This window comes from Myotis davidii, unplaced genomic scaffold (genome assembly GCF_000327345.1).
Source record: "Myotis davidii unplaced genomic scaffold, ASM32734v1 scaffold309, whole genome shotgun sequence".
Lineage (NCBI taxonomy): Eukaryota > Metazoa > Chordata > Mammalia > Chiroptera > Vespertilionidae > Myotis > Myotis davidii.
In genome coordinates this window covers 5,196,436-5,221,819 of record NW_006383013.1, presented here as the reverse complement: position 1 = coordinate 5,221,819, position 25,384 = coordinate 5,196,436, and the positions used below count along the sequence as shown (strand labels likewise).

At 40.8% G+C, this 25,384-nt stretch overlaps 1 protein-coding gene across 21 annotated transcripts in view; it reads right to left on the bottom strand.

Annotated features, from left to right (window-relative positions):
* Positions 1-25,384, bottom strand: part of NRXN3 (neurexin 3) — a 1,555,579-nt gene that overhangs the window by 177,167 nt on the left and 1,353,028 nt on the right. For all 21 annotated transcript variants that reach the window (XR_001512329.1, XR_001512328.1, XR_001512327.1 and 18 more), the window contains one exon: positions 9,908-10,079. Coding sequence is in view for 16 of the 21 variants with exons in the window: in XM_006778842.2 (XP_006778905.1) it covers positions 9,908-10,079 (172 nt within the window). In the remaining 5 variants the exon portion in view is untranslated. The remainder of the gene's footprint in view (positions 1-9,907; positions 10,080-25,384) is intronic.

The window sequence follows — 25,384 nt, the reverse complement described above, 5'->3', positions numbered from 1 at the left end:
AGGGAAGTGCTGACTTCTAATGTGGCAGACATCAGAGTTTTGACTTGAGAGAAAAATTCTAAATTATCCAGATTTGGGTTAAGATCAGAATTTCTGGGGTATGCCAGTGTTCCAGGGTACCAAAGGGAATCTGCGGAAGGAGCAGAATGCAATTAAAACCCAGGCTGTCAAGCCAGGTGGTCTTGGCTTGGAATCTTAGCATTTCTGCTCACTCTGTAAGATCTCTGGGACTGTTCCTAATCTGTAATATGAGAATAAAACTAACATCGACCTCAAGGGTTATGTCACAGCTCAATAAAATGTACATGAAGCAGGGAGTATGTAGTAAATGCCCAACAGAGGGCAGCCATCTCCATCTGGATGAGCTGGCTGAGTGATAGCAGCATTTGCTATTTTCCACATCTCTGGGACAACCAGCCCATGAATGGAGTGAAGGTATTATTCCGGTGATTGTGCAATGACAAAATACATGAGATGAGTTCAGGAGGTATACTAGAATGAAGGCAAATGCCTGTTATTTTATTAATGATGCAAATAAAAATTTACATTATGTAAAACAGGCAAAAGATAATAAGAGAAAGCATATTCTTATTCTACTCTCTACAATACCAGCCACCAGCCACCAGTCTCATAGAGCTGATCTGAGAATTGAATGAGAAAATGTATTTAAATCTCTCAGTGCCTAGGACATAGCAACTGCACAATAAAAATATACCTTTAGCACCTCAGTCTTATCAACCACCTTGCAAGGGTGGCTATATGTGGTTAGTGGCTACTATATTGAATAGCACAGTCTAAAGAAGAAAAAAACACCTTGTTAGCTCTCTAAATATCAGTGATTCTCAAACCCAGCTATATATGAAATCACCATGGGATTTTAAGAAATATTAATGCCTGGACCTGTGCTTCTCAAATTTTATTGTGCATACAAATCATCTGGGTATCTTGTTAATATGCAGACTCTGATTCAGTGGGTTTAGGGTGTGCATAGATTCTGCATTTTTTAAAAATTGACTTTTAGACAGAGAGGAAAGGAGAAGGAGAAAGAGAAACATTGATGTGAGAGCATAACATTGATCAGCTGCCTCCTGAATGCCCCTTACTGGGCATCAAGCTTGAAACCTGGGCATGTGCCCTGACCAAATTTAACCAGCAATCTTTCAGTGCAAAAGACAATGCCAAACAAACTGAGTTACACAGGCCAGGGCAGAGATTCTGCATTTTTAAGAAAATCCCGGATGTTCCTTCTGCTGCTTCTGATCTATGGACCACATCCCAGATCATTTAAATTAGATGACATGGGACTGGGGTCTGAGCATCCACGGTTTATTAAAAGTTACCAGAGATGCTTGGCTTGAGTGGCTCAGTTGGCTGAACATTGACCTGTGCACCAAAGGGTTGCTGGTTCGATTCTTGGTCAGGACACATGCCTGGGTTGCAGGTTCAAACCCTGGTTGGGGCACATATAGGAAGCAACTGATATTAGTTTCTCTCTCACATCAATGTGTTTCTGTCTGTCTGTCTGTCTGTCTCTCTTCCTCCTCCCCTCACTCCCTCCTTCCCTTGCTCTCTACTCCCCTTCCTTTCTCTAAACTTGTCCTCAGTTGAGGATAAAAAAAATAAAAAAGGTTACCAGGAGAATCTCATTTGCAGTCAAGTTAAAGAACACTGCCACACACACACACACACACACACACTCTATTGAAAATATTTTATTAATCAAACCTGGGACCCTTCAGTCCCCAGGCCGGCTCTCTATCCAGTAAGCCAAATCAGCTAGGGCATGAAAATATTTTAAAAACATTTTTTTTTACACCAAAATCCAACTCCAGCAAGGTGAAAGTCCCTTGGAAATAGAAGCTCACCTACTTGTTAATCTTTATTCATTCCTGACAAATTGGAAAGAACTACTGTCTGGCAGTGCTAATATTCAGGATGCCCTGGTCTGCCTGATTAATGGACATGTTTTGTGACAGAATGGTGGAAGAACTTATTTATAAGATGGTTTTAAAATGTGTACCTAGCAATGTTCACACACACTCATTAAGTAACCTCTCCCCAGTCACCATTACATCTCTGCAGTCTTGGAAACCATGTGCAATGATGGCTTTCCTCATAGCTTGTATTTGTACTTCTTATTCTACTACCTATGTTTTTTTTTTTCCTGTTGAACCAAAAGTAACACTGAACTGAATGGATGAATGGGCAGGTAGACAGGGCTTGTTTTAATATGGGTTTCAAATCTGGCAAGACTTCAAGTGTTTGCAGCCAAAGGAAGAATGAAGAAGAGAGAAAACCTTGTCAGCATTGTGTCAAGTACATAGACTTGTTTTAACCCTTTAAAATCTCAATAATCTAGGATGACATGCGGACAAATAAATATCTCTTATCCTCCTCTATAGTGTCAAAACTGTAAAAGGGCAATACCTGTTTGAACATGAGAGACGTTCTCTAACTGAGTTATCCTCAAATGAGAATGATTTTGCACCCCCCCCACCCCATGGGCATTTGGTCCTGGAGAGATACTGCTGGCATGTAGTTGATGGAATTGGTGATGCTGCTACACTTCCTACAATGCACAGGAGAGCCTGCCACGGTAAGGAATTACCCAGAACAGAATGTGAAGTCTGCCAAGGCTGAGAAATGCTAACTAAACTAGCCTGGCAAGGACTTCTGATTGAGAATATTTTTGATGAAAAAACAAAAACAGAACAAAAATATAATCAAAGTGTCAGTGTCAATCAAAGCATGACTCTGAGAGATAGAAAAAAAATGTGCAGGAAATTTGAGGTAGTCCGATCTGAGCATCAGAATGGGAATCTTGGCTCTATCCCTTAAGCTGAGTGATATTTAGCCTCTCAGAGCCTCAATGGTGTAATCTTAAAATGGGTATGGTGGTAATAATAATAACAAACCCAGTTCTCTCATAGCATAGAGTGAGGCTCAAGTGTAATAAAGCATATGAAAGCACTTTGAGCTGCAGGAAGCACTACAGTGTTTTTACTTACAATGCCCATAAAGACAAAGCTTTGCACAGCCAGTATGGCTCAGTGGTTGAGTATCGACCCATGAAACAGTAGGTCACAGTTTGATTTCTGGTCAGGACACATGCCCAGGTTTCAGGCTCGATCCTTAGTAGGGGGAATGTGGGAGGCGGCTGGTCAGTGTTTCTCTCTCATCTATGTTTCCATCTCTCTATCCTTCTCCCTTCCTCTCTCTCTAAAATCAATAAAATCATATTTTAACAAAAGACAAGGCATTGTGGAATTTGATACACTCAAATAGAAAGAGGGATGTTTCTAATCTAGGGCCTAGAAGGGGAGCCAGTTCTCTATTCTTTTCAGGTTCAGAGTTGGGTGGTCAAGAGGGATTTTAGCTTAGAACATCAGTAGGCATTTTATTGACTCAGGAAGGGAATTCCAGTCAAGAGCACTTCACCTGATGTGGACTGAAGTTTCAAGAAGGAAAAAAAAAAACAAAAACACAAACAAACCAACAACGGAGACGCTGTTCTGAATACCATCTGGATGGGAAGATGGAAAGTCCTACACATCAGAGCTGCTTATCAGTCTTCACTTTCCAGGAAACTTGGCTCTGACTTGAAAAGCCCCTTACAGCATGGTGCTCAGGTTTCTTAAAACCCTGATGACAAAACCAGCCACCCACTCATGGAGGGAGAGGATCTTTCACCATCCCAGGTAGGGGGCCTTGAGGTGGGGCTAAAATTAATTTCTCGGGCTCAGCTCACCTCTCACCTTCCTTTCCTTTGCCCACCATTGCATTGTGTAAAGAAAGTAATCAGAGACTTTATAAATAACATTTGTCAGTGTCTGGGTGCTAGCTTGGAGCTGATTCTACTTTTATTTCCACCTCCTGTTCCTTAGCCTTTCTATTTCCAGGTTCAAAGAAAGAAGGTGTTTTTGAGTTCTACCTCTCAGAATTAATGGATATAAGATTCCAATGGCTATAGAACTTTTATTTTTTTTTTCATTTGGATCCTTCCCCCAGCTAGTTTATAAATATTTCACAGTGGGATGTTTCAGTAGAGCCACATAAATTCCCATCAATGCCCATGAGAAGATTCTGGAGTTGACCCATTCACCCTGGCACACAGGGACCTTTAGAGAACATGTCTTCAGAATAAGAAAACTTAGGTGAATATTCCATAGAAACCATCCAATATTTCTTTAAACATTAGCAAGAGACAAGTAATACCACTGAACTCCTCTTGGTGGTTTTTTCTATGTATTACTATTGATAACATAGAATAGCTTAGAAAAAGGGAATGCAATACTTTTCTAGAAACTGTCTTCAGGTGGCTTTTTCTAGAAACTGTCTCCCGGATACAGGGTGTATTTTGCTCTTATGGTTTAATACAGATTAATTAAACATGACTGGATCACTCTACTGATGCTTTCAATTTTGTTAAATTGGTCCTTTCAGTCTCACAGGAAAGCAGGAGGGAGAGAAAGTAAGGTACCCAAGCTCAAAGGTGGCCACTCCTAGGAAGGCTTGGAAGAGTGGAGTGTGAAACTATAATGTTGCACCTTCCAATCCAGGCAACTGAGTAAAGTGGGAGGTCCTTCAAATACTCAGTATTCTTTCAATTGCCCCTGGAAGCACATTGCCATTGCTGTCAGGTTAGTTTGAACTTGTTACAAATGAGTCCTGTAGCACAGCTAAAAGAACTTCTCTTTTTAAAGGAGAATTTCCAACTCTACATCTCAGAATAACCATGTATGTGTGGTTATTGATACTCACTTTTGTAATATGATGCTTAACAGCGGTTCTCAACCTGTGAGTTGCGACCCCTTTGGTGGTCAAATGACCCTTTCACAGGAGTCGCCTAAGGCCATCCTGCATATCAGATATTTACATTATGATTCATAATAGTAGTGACATTACAGTTATGAAGTAGCAACGAAAATAATTTTGAATATGGAGGCATAGGTAAACACCGGAGTTTGCTGCCTCGCACAACCACTTCAAAAATACAACTAAAAGACAGAACAGACATCATCCAGAACCACAGGAAGGCTGGCTGAGTGGAAGTTCTACAACTAGGAGGAAAGAGAAAAATATACCGTGACTCAGAGGAGGCGCAGTGCTGAAGTAAAATACTAAGGTGCGGAGTGCATGCAGAGTGGTCTGGCGGCTGAGGGCGTGGTTGTCGTTTCCAATCAGGAGGGAGTCTCAGGCTCTGAGCTCCAGATCCGGGCAAGTCTCTAGGGACCCAGACTCATACAGGAGAAGCGGGACTGTCTGGCATCGCTCAGAACCCTAGGACAGCTTTCTCTCCATGGGGCTTGCAGTGATTACCGGGACATTGAGAAGCAGAGCCTCTGCGGGCTGGACTGAGAGCAGCCATAATTGCTAACCCTGCCCTGTTGATCCTGTGGGACCTGCCCCGCCCAAGCCCTGCAGGGAGACTTTTGCTGGATAGCCTCAGGCAAAGGCTAGATTAGCACCGCCCTAGAGATCCAGGAGCCAGGAAGTCCAGAGGTCAGAGTGGGACCATCCAGTTTGCAGCTCCGTGGAACCATAAAAGGCACGCTCAGGGGGCAGACTCAGTGAGCACCAAAGCCCCATCGAAGCAAGTCTAGCCCCAAAGGGGCGTCTCAGCACAGAAGTTCTCCCACTGCAGACACAGCTGATTCTCACAGCCAATTGGCCTGGAGGTCAATTCCTCACAGTGATAACTATAACAATCAAGGCTTAACTACAACACGACTGTGCACAAAGCCCACAAGGGGGTGCACCAAGAGTGTCTACCTCGGGTAATTGGGACACTTAGCACAGAAAGGCAGTCTATCGACACAGCGAAGGCTAAAAAATGCTGAGACAAAGAAACAGGACACAAACGACAGAATTGGAGGAAAGCAAACTGCTGGATATAGAGTTCAAAACCACACTTTTAAGATCTTTAAAGAACTGTCTAGAAGCCGCCGATAAACTTAATAAGACCCTCGAAAAGCCTGGCGAGACCGCCGATAAATGTAGTGAGATCCTCAAGAAATCTAATGAGGCCTTGATGTTGTGATAAAGGACCAACTAGAAATTAAGCATACACTGACTGAAATAAAGAACATTATACAGACTCCCAACAGCAGACCAGAGGATCGCAAGAATCAAGTCAAAGATTTGAAATATGAAGAAGAAAAAACACCCAACCGTAAAAGCAAAATGAAAAAAGAATCCAAAAATATGAAGATAGTGTAAGAAGCCTCTGGGACAGCTTCAAGTGTACCAACATCCGAATTATTGGGGTGCCAGAAGATGAGAGAGAGCAAGATATTGAAAACCTATTTGAAGAAATAATGACAGAAAACTTCCCCTACCTGGTGAAAGAAATAGGCTTACAAGGCCAGGAAGCACAGAGAACCCCAAACAAAAGGAATCCAAAGAGGACCACACCAAGACACATCATCATTAAAATGCCAAGAGCAAAAGACAAAGAGAGAATCCTAAAAGCAGCAAGAGAAAGAAAATCAGTTACCTACAAGGGAATACCCATACGACTGTCAGCTGATTTCTCAACAGAAACTTTTCCAGCCAGAAGGGGGTGGCAAGAAATATTCAAAGTGATGAATACCAAGAACCTACAACCAAGACTACTTTATCCAGCAAAGCTATCATTCAGAAGAGAAGGCCAGATAAAGAGCTTCACAGATAAGAAAAAGCTAAAGGAGTTCATCACCACCAAACCAGTATTATATGAAATGCTGAAAGGTATCCTTTAAGAAGAGGAAGAAGAAGAAAAAGGTAAAGATACAAATTTGAATAACAAATACATATCTATCAACAAGTGAATCTAAAAATCAAGGGAATAAATAATCTGATGAACAGCATGAACTGACGATTGTAATAGAATCAGGGACATAGAAAGGGAATGGACTGACTATTCTCGTGGGGGAGGGGTGTGGGGTGAGGGGAGAAATTGGACAATAATCGTACACCTATGGATGAGAACAGTGGGTGGGGAGTGAGGGCGGAAGGTGTGGGAACTGGGTGGAGGTGAGTTATGGTGGGGGGAAAAGAGTAACTAATGTAATAATCTGAACAATAAAGATTTAATTAAAAACAAAAAAAAGAAAATAATTTTATGGTTGGGTCACAAGATGAGGAACTGTATTTAAAGGGCCAGAAGGTTGAGAACCACTGCTTTAAGAAAAGGAATAAACCTATGATGACACAAAAAATGTTGCTCACCTTTATTAACATAATTTCAAAATATCCCCTAGTTTGCTGTGGGGCAATAGTGGAAATCTGTCTAGTTGAGAACAGGAGAATCTGGTTTTTCTTCTGTCCCTCATTCACTCTGTGACCTTAGGAGAGACAGAATTTGAAAAGTAGAAAAAGGATACCTACTCTAACCAACTTAATAGTCAAAATGAAGAAATCTGTATAAGTGAATATATAATAGTAAAAAAAAAAATGCTACCCAAATGTTTGGAAACCCTCATAACTAACATTTATTGAGTATTGACCTAATTGACCCAAAATTATGTTAAGTATTTTACATGCGTTCAAATCATTTAATTTTCACAGTAATCCTGGAAAGTAAGTATTAGTATACTAACATTTTAAAGACTAGGAAACAACTTTTCTGGAGGTTAAATAACTTTTCTAAAATATGGAAGTGGATCACAAAATAGGAAAAATAAGCCCTTACTTAGGGAACCAAGAAAAAAGATTAAAAAATTAGAAGGTGGGGAGAAAGAATCTGATATATTTTGAAAGCATTACGGTGATCATCAGAAGAGAAAAAATCAGAGCTGTTAGATTCTCACACTTAGAGTTTAGTGTTGTGGTATTTTGAATTATATGTGGAGAGAGGCACCAAATATTTCAGTGTTTAGAGCATCTCAATGTCTTAATCCAGCCTGTATTAGACTCCCAGGGAATAGCACCAGCATCCCAACTCCAGCCAGTTGCCTCCAAAGCCCATACTTATAGCTACTATACTGCCTCATGTCCTACAATAATACTTATTATTAGTAAATAACAATTACCAACAGTTACTAGTAATGACAGTTTTCAGTGTGAAGCAATGTCATTAAATAAAGCTTTTTCTCTGTTTTGGAAACATAGGAAGCAACCTGTAATTTGGAACTAAAAATACAAAGAGGTAGACACACAGCAAGGGTCACTGGTCTCCTTGTATGTTTGTGGCTTTAAAATTACCACCAAAGAACCTTTTCATTGCTTGGCAGCAAACTCATAGATTCTATATTGGCTCAGGGCAAGTGGTTAATATCAATTTAGAAATCTTTGAAATTCCTAATAAAAACATAACAAACCCTACAGCAGCACAGGCAGGGCCAACGATAACATGCATAGAGAGAGACCGATTTTTCCTATGAGAAAATAAACAGCTTTTAAGACCTCAAGCTATTTTGATTTTCCTGCAACCCCCACTCCATGGAGTTTAAGCAAGAAGCATTTAAAGATCAGGTCTATTGGTGTCTAGTGAATTTGGATGATGATAAAAATTCAGAGTGGCTGTTAACACCTCTGGCTCTCTTCCAAGGCTCAAAGATAATCTCATAAGGTCATTTTTTGTGACTTAATTTCAAAAGTGCTAAATGTATGATAAGGGACTCCCAGCAAAGGCTGAGCTGGATACTGAGAGGGTAGATAAGGGGCAGGTGGGGCTTTCTGCTTCAATAACATGGGAGTCTTGTGTGCTATTTGTAGATGCTCCCATAATTCTAAAATCAGACATAGGAAGACTGGTTGTTAGGGGGGAAAACCCATTAGCACAGTTACTTCTGATTAGCTTTAAAAAAATAATGCTGAGTTAGGCAGGAAACATAATCACAGCCTTCAGGTCATTCAAAATCCTTGAGCCACAATTATTAATAGCTAAACAGCTCTTACATTTCCAAGAATGTGCTTCTGGCATTCTCATCCCTATGTACATCTCACTATAAAGTAAGTGAGGGGATAAAAGTGAGGAAATTATGGGGAGCTCAGAGTGTAGGAGTTCAACAGCCAGGCATAGCATTGTGACCACATTAATGGAAAGTTCAGTATTCTATACTATTCTCTTGCATCCACCAGGTAATAATACTATTGTGGAGCAAAGACCATTAGCCAAAGTATTTTCCTTTCCATTCCTGAAACATTTATTATCAGGGTTTTTTTTTTCCTGGGAGAAGTGAGAGATGGGAGGGAAAACTAAGGGATTATTTAAATGATCTCTTCTAAAGAAGCCAACCTTCCCTCCCACTGCCCTTGGTTCAGCCATCTGGGTCTGGAGTTTGTTGGCAAATGCTCCTTGACTATAAAATTTAAACAGATGATTAACCCCTCTCCCTCCCACACCAGAATGCTTGCTATTAAAACCCCTACTTAGGACCAATCTCTGAATATTAAGGTAGGCTTAGTGTTAATGAAAAAAAAATTGGCAAAGTCAACCAAATGAATGAAATTCCATCCTTAGATTCTCCCTGTTACCCTGACTTATTATTCATCCATTCAAGTTTAGTAAACTTCCTTTCACAGTCTTACTGCAATCTCTGGCCATGTGTACCTAACTAAATAGTACCACAAAATCCCTAATCTCAAATTAACTATTTTGTAATCATCAACAGTAGCTCATGATAAAGATGGCACACCTTCCCTAAGGCATTGCTCATCATTTGCAGTGCCCTGGAAATCCTACAGTAATTGTCTTGGTATGAGCCAGTTGGGTTGACAGTGTTTCAGTGCATAGTTAGTAAGTCTCCAGAAGCTCCCTACAGAGGACCAACTCCTAAAGAAATAATTTATCTTCTCATACAAAAGCTAGATATGTACACTTAATGCTCAGTGTTTTATGATTTAATGATGGTCATGAGAAAATTACCATTTAGAAGAATGGGAGAGCAAAAAAGAATACGGTCATTGAGAGTAAAACATGTACCTGTTGGGTAATGCTCATTCACTGGCCAGTTGTCCACCTGAAGCGTGGCATTGCCCCCATTCCTGGTGAAGCGTACCACGTGGTATTTACCATCATTTACTGGTGTTCTCTCTTCTTTGATGGAGATGTCAACTGTCCCGATATTGAAGACAACTCCAATTTTCCCCTGTTCCTATAAGAGAGAAACACAAAAGGCATAGTTATCACCAACCACAAGGTTTTCTCTTTTTAAAGTTGATCCACCAACTAACAATAAATGTGTAGGTACTCAGAGGGAGGTGTCAGCATGAAGTTAACAATTTATCCATGGGCTTTCATCCTAAACATAAAACCAACAGTATCAAGTTACCCAAGTTGCTCTCACAGACTGCACACCATAGGTTACATCATTTGATAGTCCTCAGCAGACATCAAAGTTGGAACCACAGGACTACCTAATAACTGTTCAGTAGCACAGAAAAACTCACTTCTATGTAGTGAGTTAGGACTGTTTTCTAGGAGATACTAAGACATCGGGCCCTACAGGACCTCACAATTCAGATTGAGGATTAAAGAGTGAAGCTAAGCCTTGTACATTTTGGGTAATCAAGGCCAAGGGGAGGGGTGCTGAATTATTAGAAGTCAACGAAAGAGGAGCTGGCATTATGGACCAACACCTGATGATACCTCTCTATAGGTCTAAAACACAAAATGTGTCCTCAATAGAGGCCAGGGACACTGAGCTGGGGTTTTCAGAGTCAGATGGCTGTCACCCTTCCCACACTTGTAGCCCTACTCCTGAGGTTAATCCAAAGAGAGATGCAATATTAAGAACTAAAGCTTTATGGTACATACCAGGAGATACCTCTGATACCCAAAAAAGACTTTTGCAGGTGAAAACACAATGAATTCCAGAACACTGTGGCAATGGAGGGGATGATTATGGTGCTGGTGATGGTGGTAGTGAAGGTGGAGGTGATGATATCATCCACCTCCTGGGAAGTGAAACATTGAAAAGTAACAGTGCAATGAAAACTTTTACTGTTCTCCTCTGATAATTGGTTACAACCAAGTGTTGGGATGAGTATTCCATCGAGACATAAAATAAAAGTAGCCTTAGTGACTAGAATCAGTCTCTCTCCATGTCTTGGAAAGGCATTAAGACATGCAGGATGCCAGATGGAATAGACATAGGGATAGTCTGACTTATTGGCTAAGCAATAGGTTAGACACTGATGGATAGTACAATTTTGTTGTAATTCTGAGGCTCTACAAGACTGAGTCACAGTATTTATTCACATAGTCCCATATCCTCTGTTTCCTAATTCAAGAAGTAGAAGAAGAAGACCAAGGAGGAGGAGGAAGAATGGGAAGTGAGAGGGAGACAGAAGAGGAGGAAGGGACAAGTAGGAGAAGAAAGAGAAGGTATGGGAAAAGAAGTCTAGAATTCATATGACCTAACATGTAAGAAAGATTTTGCTGAATCTCAGATTTAGTAATTTGGTTCATTCATTCATTCATTCATTCATCTATTCAATCATTCTATACAAAAATATAATGTTTATTAAGCACTTACTGTGCTTGCTTAAAGTTGATAAATTATGACTTCTGATGAGATTTTAGGCACTGATCTCCATAGAGTTAGTATGTTTTACTTATTTTTTAAAGACAGGCTTTACTCAACTTCTTAGTTCTCTGTTAGTAAATGAACACACCTTGTGCCCAACCAAAGGATGGAGAAACACCCAGGAGTCTTGATCTTAGAAAGTAGGAATCTAGGCTGATCCATCAAGGCTGCTTTCAGTAGGCAGAGATGCTGAGATACAGGGTGGACATCACTGCTTCCTTTGTACCCAACAGTACAGCACACAATGTAAAATGATGCCTGCAATTCCCAGGTTCTGTTCTCTGGGAAAAGTGATTCAGCTGCCTGCAAAAGTAGTGACTCCATTCACCCATGATTTCTTAAATCCCTATTTGCTGTGACACTATGTTCTCAGTGTTGCTCTGTTTTATTTCCACTTCTTCATCTTCAGCACTAAAGTGCCTAGCATTAAGATATGATGCATAGATAAATGTACCTAATGATAATTTTTTCCATAGTTTATGCCCGTAATTAATAGTATGATTCATTTTATTATTATCCTTAATTCTCTAGGAATTCAGAAATGACAAAATCACTTCTTTTGCTTTTTCTTAGTTAAGCAATTAATGTTCTTAGCTAAGGTTGTGTGAGTGCGCGCGCACGCGTGTGTGTGTACCTAGTCACCCTCATCCCTAAATAAGCAAAGCTATAGGAACCTGAGTTAGAATCTGTTTAGCAGAATGAATGGACTGAGGGAGTTAAGAAACCATGACTGGGGACATCATTACTCCTCGGCCCAGCCCACGCAAGTGGGCTGTTCATTGCATCACTGGTCTTCAATGAGAAGCCACTGTATAAATCCTGGATGTGTGGCAAGGACTGCTGGTGATTCAACTCACCTCTGAGTCACTAATTAATCCTGGATGGAGAACAATTTGAGGGGGAGAAAGGAGAGCTTTAAACCAGTCCTCTGCAGCTTTTCAGCCACAGCAGTGGCCAAGTACGGTTCTGGCTCAGTGAGCTGGCTGATCAGCTAGATATAGTCTTGGGCAGATTCTCTGCAAGATCCATAATAGATTCAGAGAAAGGAAAGATTTAATCTCTGCCAGAGTAAATATTTGGTCCTTATCTGAAGCTCCACACATTTGCTGCCGCAATTGCTCTTTCAGAGAGATCTTTCTAATCCTGTTCACATGTGGCCCATGTCGATGGAGACCTCCAACCCGATGTTTCACTGTGTTTCCTGTAGTGGTAATCGTGGCTGTACTAGACCTCAGATGTGGTCTCTTCACTCGCATAAAATTTCATTACTTCAAACTCCTCGTCGTTTGTCATGGGACCACAGTGGCATTATACTTTGAGGCTAACTGCTTTGTCTCAGTTCATTATAAGCCTTGTGGCAAATACCCAGATAGTTGCCCAGGTTTGAATGCATCATGCTCAGCTGTCATGGAAATAAACTCTTATGGCCCATGTGTCCAGGAAAGAGAAGATGTAAGAGCGAAAAATCTTGGCTTCAGAGTCAACCCTGACTGAGCTTGGGCAGGTTACTTTTCTGACCCATTCCTTGATACTATATTATGCGGACAGGATACCAGCTTTACATACTTTATAAGGCCATTGTAAGACTGAAATGATATGATTAATATCCGAGCCCTTTATAAATAATCACATAAGATACAACCAGGATATAAATGAGATCAAGAGAAGAAACCATGCAATCCGTTGACCATATACAATACTGATTACTGCAGAAGTTAAAAGGTTCAAAAGAATAAACATGGGTTTTAGTTCAGCATGATTCCAACAATGCCTGTGGTTCTGAAAGCTCTATGACCTTAGGCAGGTTATTTAACGTCTTTCTGATTTTCCTACTATAAAAGGGATGTGTGTTGCATGGCTGCTATGGGTCAGTGGTTGAGCATCAACCTATGAACCAAAAGGTCATGGTTTGATTCCCAGTCAGGGCACATGCCCAGGATGTAGGCTCAATCCCTAGTAGGGGGCATACAGGAGGCAGCCGATCAATGATTCTCTCTCATCATTGATGTTTCGATCTCTTTCTCCCTCACTCTCTGAAAAAAAGGAGGGAAGGGCATGTAGACTAAGGAAAAGACTACCTCTATAGCTTTGTGAGGATTTTAGAAGAACACACAGGTATGAAACCCTGGCAGGTGGCTGTGTATATTTTGGGACTTCAATGAATGTCAGTCATAATTCCCCTTTCTTTCCCTCATTAGTGAAGTTAACATAGTGGCATGAGCTTCAGAACTTTTGGCTTGGCCACACTGTCATCAAGAAATACAATGAAAATAAATGAATATTTTAGCAAATGGAACATTACAAAACATTTGAAAGGTTGATTTCCTGTCACAATTTGGTAGTTGCTTTCTCTACCAAGTAGTGTGGCTGAAAAAACAGCATTAGTATAAATGATAATAACCCACGCCCATCACTATCAAAGTTGCTACCCAGTCCAGTCACCTCAATCCATGCTTTTCTTTAATACTACAAACAAAGACAAGTGGTAAATCCGAAGACATTGTTAAAGAATCTTCCAAGTGCATTTAGGGGGAAAAAACACACCAACAAACAAACAAACAAACAAATAAAACTGCAGGGCACAGTAAATAGCTGTCTTTAAATAGCCAGTAAGTCATTCTTCATCAATAATGACTGTTTATGAGTCCACCTGGTTCGTCAAATGAGTCAGATTCCAGTTTTCTAACCTTCCATCAGCTACATTACAGTTCATGCTGTGGAGGTGACCCCAGAGATACTGCCAATACTAGGGTCACATTTCAGGAGCAAAAATACATAAGGGCAAAGAAAAATCCTCAGGAATAAAGATCTCCCTGAAGGCAATTTTTTCATTCACTCCCGAGTGCCCCTGGGGAAGGCAGAATGTACCTTCCACTATTTCAGAAAATTGCAGCTGACAGAAACAGAACTGGGCCTCTCACATGTATGCCAAGGAGGTGTGCAAAGGAAGCAGTTCTCAGTATCTTCTCTTCCAGGCTTCCCACAGAATCTGGAAGCTCAGTGTGAGTCAGTAACACAAGGAAAATGGCATATATGTGATTTCTCTTGGGTCCACACACTTCCAGGTCTGCCATACTCATTTCAGGGTCTGGGTCCTGGAAAATAAAGTTACTAGTGGCACCATTTGCCATATGTTTCTAGTCCCCTTTCTTCCACCATTGCAGCCTCATAGTAAGAGAGAACTGCTGTGTCTCTTTGTAATGTGTAGGGCCAAGAGATCAGTGATGATTGATCAATTGGGGTCACTCCTGAGCCACACACTTAATTGCTGGTGTGAGACCCACCAGAGTTCTCCCCTTTTCTCTCAACCACTCCAATCAGCAAATTCCTGCCAGTGGCTTGTCAGTCTGGCTCACTGAGTGAGGATGGCAATGAGCCAACTAGCAATGGACATAGAACATGACAGAGAAACAAAGTTTGGTTGCTTGTTGCCACCAATTTTTTTTAGAATAAACATCTGAGGATATTGATTTTTAGAGAGAGTGGAAGGAAGAGGGAGAGAGGGAGGGAAGGAGAGAGGGAGAGTGAGAGAGAGAGAGAGAGAGAGAGAGAGAGAGAGAGAGAGAGATCTATTTATGTGAGAGTGTAACATCCATCAGCTGTCTCCTGCATGCTCCATACCCAGGAACCAGCTGCAAGCCCAGTAAGTGCCAAGATGGGGACTCGAACTGGGAACCTTTCGGTGCAGGGATAATTCCTAACCAATTGAGCAACACTGGTCAGGATGCCTCCAAATATTTTAAGCTGTTTGTTGTTGAACATAACCCAGACTACCTTGATGGACAGAGTAGGTGCTTGGCAAATATTTTTTAATAGAATAATTTTGGAATTCTCACAATTACCCTTCAGACTGTATACATGTTAAAGAGAGAGAGTAAGAGAATTGGGAATTCACCAACTAATAGGAGACATACTGGTATTAAAAACAGAATGCAAATCTGCCTGACTTTAAAAACCCATTGATTTTTCACCATGTTATATTTCAGTCACATGTGTTACATGTTGCAATTGGATAAATATATATATACTTTATGTCTGCCTAACCTATCTGTCCAACCTAATTGTGGGTATGTCAAATATAGGAATTCTAGCAATGCTCAGTAAATGTTTGTTGAAAAAAATGGATAAGTGAATCAATGAATACTGAATTTGAATGTGTGGATATAATGGAAACGAATGGCTAAATGTGGCTAAACTGGATATGAACACGATGAAGTAGATAATTGGTTGCATATATTCAGATTATTTTTTGCAATAAATCTTGGGCAAAACATATAGTCTCATTGTGCTTTATGTATGCAGTCAGTAAAATACAAAGAGATGATGTATAATTTATTTGATTCATCAGATAATTTTGGCTAAGGAATAATTATATTGACGTTCTCTAGGATAAAACACTGCATTAGAACACTTTTGAGGTCCTTTTGTGACTATTAATTGACTTTCCATGAAAAGCATTAGTTCATTTTTTTAATGTTACTGTCTCCTTGTTCTTGACCCAGGACAATTGTTAGCTAAGAAGCACCAAATGTGCACTTTGGGTGTGCAGAGCCATGCACTGTTAAAGGATTCAAAATGTGTAAGAAATTAGGTCTCTCCCTCCAGAAGTCGGAGATGGAGAATCAGCCTATCAGATATCACCCAGAGCAACACAACTCCAGCTGTGAGCCCTGAAGAGGGTTTGGACTTTCACTGTTATTCCATGACAATGACCAGGTTCCCTTCCTTTGAATGACTTAATTGTGGCTGTGACAGGAAGAGCAGGAGAGGAGAAATTGTTTGTCGTGGGTTCCAGAAACCATTAAGACTTATAATCTGAAGACATGAGCCCAGTCAAAGCTCTAACTCATTTTCCAGGTGATTTTGAGCAGGTCCCTCCTCTATCTGAATCTCAAGCTATCGGTATGAACAATGAGAATAACAACACAAAGACAACAACAATAATATCTGTGTTAACTGGTAATTAAGATAAATTAACAAAATCTTGGTAAATTCTGAAGTGCTTTCAAAATAAAAAAACAATAATGTTGATGGTGGGGTGACACTAATGATCATAGTGAATATGTTGGTGTGGTAACTGGGTGAGAAATAGTAAGACAGATGATGGAGGAGTCAGAGGCTTTTGTGCATGACCTACAGAATACTTCTCTATTTGTAATGACTGTCTCTCACTGAAGTTCATCAACTACAGATTGTCCCTAGAAAATTCACATGAAATGGCTTGGAAACTAATTCTGTTTTCCTATATCTGCACAGGCCTCCATAACCTTTGCACCCATCCAGCAAAATTGCATCCATCTCTCCTTCTGGCCACAGCTGTGCTTCACCTGGTGTTTTGCTGATGTCTGTTTATGTGAGGTCAATCAATTAAAGAGGATTAGATCCACAGTCTGAAATACTAACAGAGGGCCAAGAGAGATAAGACTGATAAATAGCTCAAGACAGCTTCATCTCTAACTACAAGCAAGGGAAAAAAAAAAAGGGAGATAGAGAAAGCAGGGATGACAGCTTAGGACAACAGGAACTCTGACCTGAAAGGGGGAATCAAGGAAGGACGAGACAGCTGGTGCAAGTAAATAAGATGCAAGTCCAAGCCAAAGCTCTAACAGTCATGGTCACAAACTGGCATCCTGAGTCATCACGTCCTTCAAGTTCACTCTGAATATTCACTTCACTTCCCAGACCCCAATGTCACAATGCCTTGTTTGGTAGTCTGACTACAGAGCAAAAATTAAAGTTCATTTTTGTAGGAGCCCCAGTGTTATGCCAAGACCTGGAGCAGTCTCCTGGCAGGACTCAGGTGACAGCTGGCAGGGCTGTGCTGACTGAAACCCAGTGCAGACTGAATATCTCCCATAAATTCCTTCTCTCCCCACAAATCTCCACCACAGCTGTGAGACAACCACCCGATGGCCTTCATAAAGAGACCATAAGCCCTGTGTGCACAGTAATAGCATTCAAATCCTCAAAATTGGGAAGTACGTTTTAAATCATCTAGCATTTTTCTAAAACCTCTTACATCTTATCTATGTGCTTACAAAGTGTGATCCTGAGACCACCAGTGGCAGTATCACATGGGAAGGTGTTAGAAATGCAAACTCTTGAATCTTACACCAGACTTCCTGCATCAGAAACTCTGGAATGGGGCCCAGGAATCTGTACTCTCACACGCCCTCCAGGTGCTTGCTAAAGTCTGGGAACCATTTCCTTTTATCAATGTCTTGGTTCCACTAGGGCAGTAGTTTCAATAAGAGGTGCTTTTGTGCTTAGTGATTGTCACAACTGGGTGTAGGGTGCTACTGGCATCTAGTGGGTACCTGGACAGGTATGCTGATTACTATCTGACAATACACAACAAAGAACTATCTGGCTCATGACATCAACCGAGCCACTATTGAGAAACTTCAGTAGGGAGTACAAAACTTCAGTCACTCAACAAATGTCCATAAACCATGTACACCTGATAGAAACTAGTCTACAAATATTTACCTATGATTTAATTTATTCCCCACAATACTCCTTCTATAATGCATGTATACATGCACACAACACAGACAGACACAATACATGTGTACAACATGCATGCCTGTTTGTACCCATATATACATTTTTATATATTTCACCTAGCTTGTGGTCCAGCCATAAAAGAACAGGGTGAGTAAAGAGCATGTGTAGATAATCTCTAGACATTCCTGATGTCTGTTTGGATGTCTGTTTTGTATCTGTACCTATAAAAGGGCCCATTTTATAGACGTAAACTTGGAAATGCAAGCTCACATAGCCCAAATGTGGTAGGTCTAAATTGCATGTCCTATATTTCTTTCCTGATCTGGTCTTGGTTAAACCCCTTCTCTTTTCTTATTTTTATGTATTTTTATTGATTTCAGAGGGAAAAGGAGAAGGAGAGAGAGATAGAAACATCAATGATGAGAGAGACTCATTGATCGGCTGCCTCCTGCCCCCCCCACACTGGGGATCAAGCCACAACCTGGTCATATACCTTGACCGAATATTGAATCATGACCTCCTGCTTCATAGGTCCATGCTCAACCACACTCAGGCACCCTCTTCTCTTTTAAGTAATTGTTGATAGCTCCTAAAAGAGTCAGTCACCCAGTACATCTCCCCTGGCACAATGACATGAGCTGATAACCTCAACTCCAATTTAGTTCCTTGATCCTTCCCTACAGACTAGTCAGTTTCTACAAAGCTCTCTGGTCAGTTATGAGTGGGCTGCAAAGGAGATACTTCCTCTCTTAGTACTAGATAGTCCAACCCGATGATGATCAGTAGGTCCTCTATGGAAGATAGACCAGTAAATAGCCACTAACCTTCTAAGACCTATTCTGAAATTGCAAGGGAACCTTTAGTGATTCTCCACAGTGCTTTACTATTTAACTATTTTTCAAGTGACAGACTGAGTTAACATTATGGCTTCCAGGTGAATGGACCTATTTGAATAATAAACATGAACCAATATTAATAATTCTTGGTTTAATAAGTAAAGCATTCTTAGTTACTTCCATAGATAAATTCCCAGGCTAACATCTATACCTCTATATCATTTTCTAGAAAAAAAAACAGACAGAGAGATATTTGTTATATACATTTCAGAACTGAGAAATTCAGTGTACTTGGGATGGTCAGAAAATCTGATGTGGATTATTGCATTTTTTTTAAGTAATGCCTTTGCTGAATGAGTATGCAAAGGTTGTAGGAGACAGATTGGCCTAAGGCAGATGATCAACAAACTGTAAGCCAAATCTGGCTACTGCCTGTTTATGTAAGTAAAGTTTTATTGGGACACAGCTATGCTCTGTCATTTACATATTGTCTATGGTTGCTTTTATGTTATATTAGCAAAGTTGAATAGTTGCAACAGAATCATGTGGCCTAGAAGCCTAAAGTATTTACTCTCTGGCCCCTTAGAGGAAAAATTTGCTGACCCCTATTATAGAACCTTGCATCACTTAAAGCTAACTATAATTTATTTTCAATGTGAGACCAATAGTTTATATTTAAGCATTCAAAATAACTCAAATATGAGTGAGAAGGTCAAATGAGAAAGAAGCCTGTACCTGCTCTGTCAATGATTACCTGGTAAAGAGAGCACACTTCTATTAAGTTAAAACAAAATATAGAAAAATGCACCCAATTTCGGCATGAACTCATCTATCTCAGATTCCATTAAGGGTGCTTTAGACGCTAAAATCAATTCAACGTAACACTGTCTGAAGGTGAGCAGCTGCAGATACAGAAAAATAAATTAGAGGCTTCTGGCAAAAGATGATGGTATAGAGGAATAGTCTGGTAATGGAGGAGACGGAGCAAAGTTGTAAAGTTATTAAAATTATAATGACCTGACACTTCTTTCTGAATATTTGTTTAGTTCTGTGGAGTGAATCATGTACATGTTAAAAGCTTGGGACTCTAAGAGCCAGAACACATCATTCTGATGCTAGGATGGCAGTTCACTGTATTAGATGGAATAAGAGAAGAGCATAGCATTGCAACCCAATGAATATCTCAGTCTCCAGGACTCCAATGCATCTGCAAGACACTCAAGTCCCTTGAGTGATAAATGGTGATTCACTGAGCTCTTTTGGTTTACCTGCAAGGAGATTCTACTGTGTCATCTTAGGATGAACACACCGAAATAGGGGCTCATTTTTCATTTCCTAATTATCGTAAACAAAATGGCCAGCAGACGCTAATATATCAGCAATGGCTGTCTGCATGCAGGGACACCAGTATGTGTGTGTCCTGGAGATAGTGTCTCAGGGAGGTATTTTCTCCAGGTGATGCTTTATAGCTCTCTACTTTGTCTACTAGCACCACTGTAACATCCTGTCTTGGATCTTATCAGCACTTCTAATTCAAAAGGTTGATTCTGACCTACCTCCAATCACCATAATAAAAGCAGCAGAGGTGGGGGAAAGTTAAATTTAAACCACTGCAGCACATTTAGAAAAGGCCGGCCTGCTGGCCTCCAGGCAGCATCAAAGCCACTATCCAGGGAGTCATCTGGACACCTGAGCAGAGGTATAAAAAGAAGAATGCTTTCCTTGGGCCTCAGGTGAGTTTAGTTAAAGTAATCCAAATGGGAGACTTGCAAACACATTAAAGGGAGCTGACTCATGCCTTAGGAAAGGCAAACAACTTACCAGCAGGGAGAATTGTTTCAAAGCTACATGCTCTTTTGATAGAATAATTCAAGAACAGGTCTCCTTATTTTACCTGAATTTTGTATCTGTACTAAATTGTAAAGTGAGTCAGTTTCAGCCAAATGAAGGAAATATCCCTGAGAAACTGGAAATCATCACTCCTCTAAGATACCTCATGAACCCTGAGCAGTCTAAGAGCCACAGCAATAGATACACAGATTATTCATGGAGTTTATCATAAATCCATACACAACTTGAAGGATTGTTCACATTATGGCATTTAAAGGACACATACATTCCTTCTCTCTCTTCTTTATGTGTGCACTTCAATTTTATCTATACTAATAATAGGGTATTATGCTAATTAGACTGGATTGACCGGACGTCTTCTGGACATCCAATGTCCTTCAGGATAAAGCCAGGGCCTGGCCCAGGGGAAGCCACCCCAGAGGCAGGGAAGCCAACCATGGTCCTGAGTGCCTGCCTGGGAGAAGCTGGCCTGGGTCCCAGGTGCCTGTTGGCTGCCAGAGGGAAGAAAGCCTGGGTCCTTGGTGCCTGTGACCAGCCAGTGGGAGAGAAGCCTGGGTTCTGGGTGCATGTGGCCGGCCAGAGGGAAGGAATCCTGGGTGCTGGGGTCAAGGCAGAGGTGTTTAGGGGTGATCAGTCCAGCAGGAGAGCAGTTAGAGGCATCAGGCAGGCATGCAGAGTGGTTAGGGGTGATCAGGCAAGCAGGCAGAATTGTTAGAGGTGTTTACACAGGCAGGCAGACGAGTGGTTAGGAGCCAGCAGTCCCAGATTACAAGAGGGTGCAGGCCCGGCTGAGGAACCGCCACCCCCTGCACGAATTTTGTGCAATGGGCCTCTAGTTATTGATATAAAGATGCTACAATACTTTATCCAAAAGCCTAAGGAATACAATGTTAGAGGAGTGTATGTGTGTATGTGTGACCTTAAAATTTAACATGCCCAAAAGCTAGTTTCTATGACCCTCTCATTTCTTTACTTCTCTTTTTTTAAATATATTTTAATTGATTTCAGAGAGAAAGGGAGAGGGAGAGAAAGATATAAACATCAATGATGAGAAAGAATCATTGATAGGCTGCCTCCTGCATGCCCCCACCTGGGGAATCAAGCCCACAACCTAGGCATGTGGCCTTGACTGGAATCACACTGAGGACCCTTCAGTCCACAGGCAGACACTCTGTCCACTGAGACAAACCAGCTAGGCATCGCCTTTCTTTTTTAGATAAAGTGATAATGGCTTAGGAGAATCCAGGCCCCTGTGTGTCTATCAAAATGCATCTGTGGTCAAGTTCAAATTCAGCTCTTGGACAGTCCCTAGACAGTTAGTAGAAACCCTGAGACTTCACTTCCACAGACGGCCTTTCAGGAATGTGAACCAATCACAGAACAAGCTGTAGATTCCAAAGTGAATCAAACACCAGGATTATCTAGAATCAACATGAGCTCCAAGGAATGCAACTGATTAGACAGTAGGCACCACTGATCCTGGAATGACCCACAGATGGAACAGATCAAGCCTGGCTCAGCCTGAAGCGGAATGAGGTATCCTTTCTTAAGTCATGAAGAGATATTCTTTAGCTACAGAGTCCAGCTTTTCTAGCTCATGTGCATAGATGTATAGAACTAAATAAAACTCTACAAGCATGTTCTCTTGGAGCCATCTTGAATTAACTAGATCTATACTCCATTTATCCTATAATCTCTCCAGCATCTATTTAACAATAAAATGAATTATTTCCGCTGATTAACTTAAATTTTTTAATGGAATGATTCTTTTCCCCAGTCAGACCTTGAACATTATGAGAGCAGACAATGTATTTTTATTTTTTACTAGAGGCCCAGTGCACAAAATTCATGCACTCAGGGGGGCCCTTCAGCATGGCCTGTGCCCTCTTGCAGTCCGAAAGCCCTTGGGGGATGTCCAACTGATGGCTTAGGCCTGCAGACATCCTTAGCACTGCTCTGGAAGCAGGAGAGGCTCCTGCCACTGCCGCTGCACTCTCCAGCCATGAGCCCAGCTTCTGACTGAGCTGGTGGTCAGTGCGCCTCATAGCAACTGGTCATTATATTATTAAGTCAATTTGCATATTAGCTTTTTATTATATAGGATGTCCTTCTCTGTTGAGGTGTTCAATAAATGATCAGTTGAGGTCTTGGCACAATGGCATTTCTCAGCAAGCCATACTTTAGTGCAGAGTGCAACATCTTCACCCATGGTTCATTTTTTCCTTTTCAATTTTGCTTTGGGAGAGTGTTTTGAAATGTGGATAATGACCATATCTCGGGGATCATGGCCATTATTTATTTCACATAGTCTACTGAACAGTCTTCAGGAGACACAACAAGCATGGGTGGCCAGAGGAGAACTTGTTCTGTAGACCTGGAGGTAAGAGGTTCTGTGGTCCATTACCAATGCTCTCAACCTGCCCTGCTTCTTTATTGGGTCTACATTCAAACTAAAGGCTGGAGGTGAACACTACTCCATCCCATTCCCAGTTCCTTGATCCAGGTGATTCCCATTAAACACCAATTTAACCACTTAAGGATCCAGATGCCAGATTTTCAGGAAAACTAATTTTTATGTTCCTGCCTTTCTCCAAACTTCTCTGAACAGCCAGTGCTGGACAGTGTGATGTTCAAGCTCTGTCCTCTGGGACAGAGGCCAACCCCTCTTCAATGTCTTTTTGGTCCACCTTTGAGTAGCCTGTACTACAACTACCATCCATTTTCAATATTTACTAGACTTGCCAAATTGAGGATGTTTACACAAAGCGATATTCTTAAAACAATACCTTTATTTCTCCAAATCAATGTGGCATAAGTTAGAGTCATGTTGTAGAAATTTTGTGATCAAGTACCTGCTGATCATACACTCTGTATGAGGTCCCTTGTTGGGACCATAAGAAGCTAAAGAAATATATCCAAGATTGTCCCACACTCAAGAGTGATGCTATAAAAAGGGCAATGGCACAGGATTCAGAGGATGTAGACATAAGATCTAATTGTTCACTGCTGCAGGTCCTGAGACAAGTCACCAATACTCCAGGCATAGTTTCCTTATGTGTAAGACAAGGATGGCATCACTGAGCTTGCTGAGTGATGATGAAGATAAATAAATGTTTGTGACAGCAATTTGAAATATACGATGCACTAAAAAATAATACATGGAGATAAGAAGACAAATAGAGATGAGCTCACAGTTCACTAAGTTAAGATAAAGAATATTCCCACTCAATATTTTCAAGTAGACATCCACCAACAGTTCTTGACAATTTGTCCCAGTGACTGGAGCAAGAGACTCACTCTGTGCCATTCAGGACAGAAAATGCCTTATTGTGGAGGGTTCAGGCCCATGGTGAAAAATATCAAACTGTAGTTAGATAAGAAGTAGGTATATGCAGATGAGGTGGTAAGAAGGATTGGGGAAGTTTAGAAAGCTGAAAGAAAATAAAACATAGTCTGTAAAAGGGAAAAAGAGGAAATAATTGGCATAACTATTTATTTTATTTTATTTTTTTAGAATATCAACCAGCTGTCACTAATTTTGCCAAGATAAAAACCTTTGAATGCTAAGGTAGACTTTCAGGGTTCAATAAATTTAAAAAAATAAGGTTCATAAAAATGTTAAATCTTAGAGAATATTTTCTCTCTTGACCAAAGGACTCTCTCAAACCCCATGGCAAATATTTCCTTGCTGATGGCACAATTACATTTATGGAATTTAGAAAACTATACTCTCAAAATAAATAGAAATAAAATGCTTTATTTCCCAAGTGTGCTCTGAAGCTAACTCCCCTGCTTTCTGCTGTAGGCATCTCTTCCAGCAGGAGAAGAGCTCTAGTTGTTTAGAAAAGCAATGATTCGTGCTGCACTTACACCTGTTGCTGACCCAGAGGTTCAGAGGCCATGCGGGAAGGCATCATAGAAGCGATGCTAGAGCACACATGATTCAGTGGTGAACAGCTATCTTACTGTTACTAACTAACCATGTGCATGCCCAGGGATACATGAGAGTAGTTTAAGGTAGTGATTAAGGTCAGAAGAAAGGAAAAACATAAAGGAAAGGAAACAAAGTAATAGGGATGCAGACAAGGGATTAGACAAGTGCAACTAAACCTGCCCACCACACCTCACTGAAAGAAAAAACAAAACAAAACAACAACAAAAAACAACAGTTCTCCAGACTTTCAAACATATATGTTGAGGGTGGGACAAAGTAGGCTTATAGCCTGGCTGATATGGCTCAGTAGTTGAGCGTCAAAGTATGAACCAGGAGGTCAGGGTTCAATTCCTGGTCAGGGTACATGCCGAGGTTGCAGGCTCAATCCCGTGTGGGGTGTGCAGGAGGCTGCTGGTCAATGATTCTCTCTCATCATTGATTTTTCTGTCTCCCTCTCCCTTCCTCTCTGAAATCAATAAAAACATATGAAAAAAACTAGGTTTACAGTTGTAAGCACTCGAAACACAGAGTTTATTCCTGCATTATTATTTGTTAAGTAATGTATTATTTTCCATACCAACAACTATAAGCCTACTTTTGCACTCCCTGTATTTCTTTCTACTCTACCCTGTACTGACTTCAGGACACTTTCTGCAGGCAAATACCTAGAGACAAGCACTTTAAGTGACCTAGTCATAAGCAGAGCTCATTGCTTATCAGACAGACAAAATGTAATTACCTAA